At 47.2% G+C, this 7,309-nt stretch overlaps 2 protein-coding genes across 2 annotated transcripts; one reads left to right on the top strand and one right to left on the bottom strand.

Annotated features, from left to right (window-relative positions):
* Positions 1-2,483, bottom strand: LOC123245132 (heat shock 70 kDa protein 1). Its single transcript, XM_044673890.1, has one exon. The coding sequence runs from the start codon at positions 2,269-2,271 to the stop codon at positions 340-342; it is 1,932 nt and encodes a 643-aa protein (XP_044529825.1). The 5' UTR covers positions 2,272-2,483; the 3' UTR covers positions 1-339.
* Positions 2,484-3,363: 880 nt separating this feature from the next.
* LOC123245130 (heat shock 70 kDa protein 1-like) lies at positions 3,364-6,029 on the top strand. The gene has a single exon (XM_044673885.1). The coding sequence runs from the start codon at positions 3,756-3,758 to the stop codon at positions 5,682-5,684; it is 1,929 nt and encodes a 642-aa protein (XP_044529820.1). The 5' UTR covers positions 3,364-3,755; the 3' UTR covers positions 5,685-6,029.
* The last annotated feature ends 1,280 nt before the right edge of the window (positions 6,030-7,309 follow it).

Here is a 7,309-nt window from a genome sequence, read left to right as displayed (position 1 = left end):
TTCATTTTGATAGTTTATTTTTCCTATTTTCTAAGCCATTAACTACTAAAATAAAAACAGAAAACATTTGAGTTATGAACAAACTATGAATTGCACAGTAAGATCTAAGCAAGGGAGGCAGTTTCCTGAGTTTGGGAAAAGGATAAGGAAAATAAAACATTTATTAAAAGGACAGAGATCTATAAGTATATTTTTAAATGATTATATATATATATATACATATATATATAAACATGATAGGGGGTTTGAAGGAGGAAAATCATAATGGAAGCAAAGATTCCCTAAATTCCCCAAATCTCAGAACTGTTATATAATTCACAGAAGGAAGAGAGAGTACACTTAATCTACCTCTTCAATAGTGGGGCCTGTTCCAGAGCTTGAATGCTGGGAATGAGCCCCACTGCTTCCTCCAGGGGGACCCCCAGCTCCCTGGTAAAGGCCTGTAATGATAGGATTACACACCTGCTCCAACTCCTTCCTCTTATGCTCATACTCCTCCTTCTCAGCTAGCTGATTGGCATCAAGCCAAGAAATAGCCTCCTGGCATTTCTCCAGTACCTTTCTCTTGTCTTCCTCACTAATCTTGCCCTTCAGACCTTCATCCTCCACTGCACTTTTCATGTTGAAAGCATAAGATTCCAGAGCATTCTTGGCTGAGACTTTTTCCCTCTGGGCCTCATCCTCAGCTTTATATTTCTCTGCTTCTTGTACCATTCTTTCCACTTCTTCCTTGCTCAGGCGTCCTTTGTCATTAGTGATGGTGATCTTGTTGGCTTTGCCTGTGCTCTTGTCCACAGCTGTGACATTCAGGATTCCATTGGCATCAATGTCAAAAGTCACCTCAATCTGGGGGACACCCCGTGGAGCAGGTGGGATGCCACTCAGGTCAAAACGACCTAAGAGGTTGTTGTCCTTGGTCATGGCCCGCTCTCCCTCATACACCTGGATCAGGACACCTGGCTGGTTGTCAGAATAGGTGGTAAAGATCTGGGTCTGCTTGGTGGGGATGGTGGAGTTGCGTTTGATCAGAGCTGTCATCACACCTCCTGCTGTCTCCAGCCCCAGGGAAAGGGGTGCCACATCCAACAGCAACAGGTCTTGTACTTTCTCTGATTTGTCACCCATCAGAATGGCTGCCTGCACTGCTGCTCCATAGGCTACAGCCTCATCAGGGTTGATACTCTTGTTCAGGTCTCTGCCATTAAAGAAATCTTGCAGTAGTTTCTGCACCTTGGGGATTCGAGTTGAGCCACCCACAAGAACAATGTCATGGATCTGAGCCTTGTCCATCTTAGCATCTCTCAGGGCTTTCTCCACAGGCTCCAGGGTCCCCCGGAACAGGTCTGAGCACAACTCTTCAAACCGAGCACGGGTAATGGATGTGTAGAAGTCAATACCCTCAAACAGTGAATCAATTTCCAGGCTCGCTTGAGTACTGGAAGACAGGGTTCTCTTAGCTCTCTCACAGGCTGTTCTAAGTCTTCTCACAGCACGCTTGTTCTGGCTAATATCTTTCTTATGTTTACGCTTGAATTCTTCAACAAAGTGGTTCACCATTCGGTTATCAAAGTCCTCTCCACCCAGGTGGGTGTCTCCAGCAGTGGATTTCACTTCAAAGATCCCATCATCAATGGTGAGAATGGACACATCAAAAGTGCCTCCACCCAGGTCAAAGATCAGGACATTTCTCTCACCCTTACCAGACCGGTCCAAACCATAAGCAATGGCAGCTGCTGTAGGCTCATTGATGATTCTCAGCACATTGAGGCCAGCAATTACCCCAGCATCCTTGGTGGCCTGGCGTTGAGAGTCATTGAAATAGGCTGGGACAGTGATCACAGCATTGGTGACTGAATGGCCCAAATAAGCCTCAGCAGTCTCCTTCATCTTGGTCAGCACCATGGAGGAGATCTCTTCAGGGTAGAAGGCCTTGTTCTCACCTTTGTAGGACACTTGAACTTTAGGCTTGCCTCCATCATTTATCACCTGGAATGGCCAGTGCTTCATATCTGATTGCACCACGGAATCTGCAAATTTGCGGCCAATAAGTCGTTTGGCATCAAACACTGTGTTCTGGGGATTCAAAGCCACCTGGTTTTTGGCTGCATCTCCAATGAGTCTCTCAGTGTCTGTGAAGGCTACGTAGCTGGGAGTGGTGCGGTTGCCCTGGTCGTTAGCAATGATCTCCACCTTGCCATGCTGGAATACCCCCACACAGGAGTAGGTGGTGCCCAGGTCGATGCCAATGGCGGTACCTTTGGTAGATGACATCCTGGAATATTTCTTCGGAAGCCTGGTTCTGAAGCTCAGCCCAGGAAACTGCAGTCACAGCACGTACGGAACTTGTTCCTCTGGCGGGAGCGTAGGTATGGAAAAATACTGCTTTACTGTGGATCTTCCAGGAGACTATAGTTCTGGCTGTTCCGCAGTCGTCTGAGTCTCACTCGAGCTTCCGCGAAAAAACAAGAGCTTCTGTTGCGCAGTTTCTCCAGTTTGCAAGCTGTCAGAAGCAGCTGCACAGCTCAAAATTTATATAGTCTCTTGAGGGCCCACCTTTTGCATGTCTCAGCCAATCATAGTGTTCATTGGGTAGTGTCCTCTCTCCCTTCCCCCCTCCCTCTTAGGAATTTTCCAGCTTTTTCGCGCCATGGGTGCGGCCTCTAGGCTCCCAGTCCCGCCCCCAAACTGACTCGAACCAATCATCTTGAGTGTCCCGCCCCTCTTCCGAACTTTCGGGATGTTTCTGGGCTTCCCTAGGAAATACGAGCTTGGGAGCCAGAGGTTAACGGAGCTGAGGACGCTTACGTAGTGTTTGGACGGCCGACTGCGGGGACGCCCACTGTATTTCGTTGCCATGGCAACAGACTCCCAGCCTACTCTTCCCGTGTAGGAAAGAGAATAAAATGGATAAAGAGGGTTACGTATTTGCTGCGCCACCTGGCCTGTGGAGCGGCAGTACTGGGGCTTTGTTTACGTTAATAACCGCAACGTTATACATAGGGGAAGGGCCGAGAGCGAGGGGAGTATTTGAAAGGTGCATGAAATTCTAGGTAGAAGTCAGAACGGAGAGGGGGAGGGGAATGGAGAGGCATCTGGGGGTTCTGATTGGACCCTGGATGTTGGGGGGAGGGGCGGCTGACTGAGACAGAGAAAGTGCCCGAAGGTTCCTGAGAAGGACCTGAGCCAGCGCCCTGGGCGGGAGGCGGGGCCTTGGGCGGAGCAGGGAAGGAGAGATGGGCGGGAGGGTGGGGCTAATGGGGATCGTGATTGGTTGGCCCTGCGCAAAGGAGGCGGGTCCTGCAGTTCAGACCGTTGCGAACGTTGCAGAGGCAGGGAGCCAGGGAGAGAGACCTTTCAGGAGCATCTCAGGTCCATAATTGGTTGAAACGAGGAGCGGGGTGAGAGGTTAGAAAGAAGGCTGAATGTACGTGAGGGGCGGAGCGAGGCCCTCCTGAGGTGACCTCCCTCCAGACCTTTGGCTCCTCCTTTGCCCCTCCTCCTCCCCAAAGAGAAACGTGAACTGAACCTGATAAAGGGGACACAGATCCTGGAGAAAACTGGTAGGACGGGGTGCAAGGAGACAGGCTCTCTACCCAGACAGGCCTGGCCTCTCTCCCCGGGTGTTACTCAGAGAAAGGAAAAACACCTCCCACCCTCCACCCCCAACCCTGAGAAGACCTGTTTGTAACACTGCCCAATAATCAACCTGACAGGGACCCATCCCTTAGCCTTCCCAAAGCTTGTGGGAAGGAGTCATGTCATCTGCCAAAGGTACCGCCATTGGCATCGACCTGGGCACCACCTACTCCTGTGTGGGGGTATTCCAGCATGGCAAGGTGGAGATCATTGCTAACGACCAGGGCAACCGCACCACTCCCAGCTATGTAGCCTTCACAGACACTGAGAGACTCATTGGAGATGCAGCCAAAAACCAGGTGGCCATGAATCCCCAGAACACAGTGTTTGATGCCAAACGACTTATTGGCCGCAAATTTGCAGATTCCGTGGTGCAATCAGATATGAAGCACTGGCCATTCCAGGTGATAAATGATGGAGGCAAGCCTAAAGTTCAAGTGTCCTACAAAGGTGAGAACAAGGCCTTCTACCCTGAAGAGATCTCCTCCATGGTGCTGACCAAGATGAAGGAGACTGCTGAGGCTTATTTGGGCCATGCAGTCACCAATGCTGTGATCACTGTCCCAGCCTATTTCAATGACTCTCAACGCCAGGCCACCAAGGATGCTGGGGTAATTGCTGGCCTCAATGTGCTGAGAATCATCAATGAGCCTACAGCAGCTGCCATTGCTTATGGCCTAGATAAAGGGAGTCAGGGTGAGAGAAATGTCCTGATCTTTGACCTGGGTGGAGGCACTTTTGATGTGTCCATTCTCACCATTGATGATGGAATCTTTGAAGTGAAAGCCACTGCAGGGGATACCCACCTGGGTGGAGAGGACTTTGACAACCGACTTGTAAACCACTTTGTTGAAGAATTCAAGCGTAAACATAAGAAGGACATCAGCCCAAACAAACGTGCTGTGAGAAGACTTAGAACAGCCTGTGAGAGAGCTAAGAGAACCCTGTCTTCCAGCACTCAAGCCAATCTTGAAATTGACTCCTTATTTGAAGGCATTGACTTTTATACTTCTATCACTAGGGCAAGGTTTGAAGAGTTGTGCTCAGACCTGTTCCGGGGGACCCTGGAGCCTGTGGAGAAAGCCCTGAGAGATGCCAAGATGGACAAGGCCAAAATTAATGATATTGTTCTTGTGGGTGGCTCAACTCGAATCCCCAAGGTGCAGAAACTACTGCAAGATTTCTTTAATGGCAGAGACCTGAACAAGAGTATCAACCCTGATGAGGCTGTAGCCTATGGAGCAGCAGTGCAGGCAGCCATTCTGATGGGTGACAAATCAGAGAAAGTACAAGACCTGTTGCTGTTGGATGTGGCACCCCTTTCCTTGGGGCTGGAGACAGCAGGAGGTGTGATGACAGCTCTGATCAAACGCAACTCCACCATCCCCACCAAGCAGACCCAGATCTTTACCACCTATTCTGACAACCAGCCAGGTGTCCTGATCCAGGTGTATGAGGGAGAGCGGGCCATGACCAAGGACAACAACCTCTTAGGTCGTTTTGACCTGAGTGGCATCCCACCTGCTCCACGGGGTGTCCCCCAGATTGAGGTGACTTTTGACATTGATGCCAATGGAATCCTGAATGTCACAGCTATGGACAAGAGCACAGGCAAAGCCAACAAGATCACCATCACTAATGACAAAGGGCGCCTAAGCAAGGAAGAGATTGAGCGAATGGTGCATGATGCAGAAAAATATAAATCAGAAGATGAAGCCCAGAGGGAAAAAGTTGCTGCTAAAAATGCTCTAGAATCCTATGCCTTCAACATGAAGAATGCAGTGAGTGAAGAAAGCTTAAAGGGAAAGATCAGTGAAGATGACAAGAAAAAAGTGCTAGATAAATGCCAAGAAGTCCTTTCCTGGCTAGAGGCCAATCAGCTAGCTGAGAAGGAGGAGTATGAGCATAAGAGGAAAGAATTAGAGCAGGTGTGTAACCCTATTGTCACCAAGCTCTACCAGGGATGTGGGCCAGGTGTGGGAGGCACTTGTGGGTTTGTTCCTCCCAAAGGAGCCCCCTCTGGCCCCACTATTGAAGAAGTAGATTAACGGCCTCCTCCATGTGGGATTAGGGGGCCCTGAAGAGCCCCTAGTCCACTTCTTGCCTCTTGCCCTGTTCCCCTAGCACCAGTTGTGCCTTCTAAATTGACTGCACCTGTATCTCATTTGCCCTTGACCATCCTAGAAGGATTTTGGTGGAGATTTTTTCCTTCCATATCTCACAATCCTGTTTTTGGACACTGGAATAGTACTCATAGAAGAGCAAGGCCCTTGTTGGACTAGTTAGGTGAATTTGAATTTCTGTTAATTTATTTTTATCTAGCCCTGGACTTTCTTTTCCATCCGGGGGGGATTGAGTTGTTTGTTACTCAATAAATTTGTGCTTAAAGGAAATGATGTGTGATATTTGGAGACTCTTGACATATACCTGGTTATAATGAAGCAGAATAGATGGATGGATGTTGTGTGCCTGATTGCTGGGAGTGATCATAGGGCTAATCAAGCCAAGATTTTAATCTAATTTTTTTCTTAGTTCTAATTCTTCTTGATCTCTCTACAATTTTTAATGTAGTTGACTACTTATTTCTAAATAGTGCTGTGACTCTGCATTCTGCTATTTCTCCTATCTGATCATTTCTTCTGCCTCCTTTGTTGAATTATCTTCCATTTTATGCTCTCTAATCAAATTTTCTCAAATTTGTCCTGGTCCTCCTTTTCTCTTTGCATCGCTTTCTTGCCAGAATCCCAATCTCCTGTTATCACCTCCCTGTGGAGTGTATGTATCTAAATGTGCCACCAGTATTTCTAATATTCAGTGTGTTCCAAAAAGGACTAATCTCTTCCTACTGGCCACTCCTCAATCCAAATTAGCTCTAAACTTTCCTATTTCAGGTGGATAACTTTCTAATACTTTCTAATAGTCAGTCAATCATTCTGGTTGTGTGATACTCCCCTTCTCAGAAAACTTCAGGAACTCCCTATTGCCTTGAGGATAAAATGCAAACTGCTTCATTTCAGATTCCCCACAAAGTGATTCTGTTCTAGCTTCCCAGCCTTATTTCACATTACTCCTTTTCATATATCCTGTTATGGCAAAATTGGGCTACTAATTTGTTCCTCAAACTAGACATACAATCTTATACTTCCAAGCAATACTAAGTTAGGAAGAAGGGAGTGCTTGGGGGCAGGGGGAGGAAGATAAGTTATATTCTGGATATGATTTTGAGTTTAAGATGCATAATATACACATATTTTGAGATATCCTATGGGAAATTGAAAGGGAGAAACTGGAGGTCAGAAGAGAGGTTAGGGCTAGATAAGTAGATCTAGCAATCATCAGCATAAGGTGATAATTGAATAGAAGCTGATATAATTACCAAAGCAAATAATACAGAGTGAGAAGAAGCTCCAGAACAGAATAGGGGGAGGAGTTTTCAATTAAGTATTAATCACCTACTATGTGCTGTACTAGGCCCAGGGAATACAAGAATAAATAGCTCCTACTTCCATAAGGCATACATTGGGGGGGAGGTAATATCCATATGTAAATATAAGCAAAATGTCAAGTACAAATATATGCCAACAAGTTAAATACAAGGAAGTTGGGGGGAGAGAACCTTTGAAATTGGGGTACCAGTAGTAGAGGAGTGTGGGGCTTCAGAAAAAACTAGTAC

Source organism: Gracilinanus agilis, chromosome 4 (assembly GCF_016433145.1).
Source record: "Gracilinanus agilis isolate LMUSP501 chromosome 4, AgileGrace, whole genome shotgun sequence".
Lineage (NCBI taxonomy): Eukaryota > Metazoa > Chordata > Mammalia > Didelphimorphia > Didelphidae > Gracilinanus > Gracilinanus agilis.
This window is presented reverse-complemented; position numbering and strand designations above follow the sequence as displayed.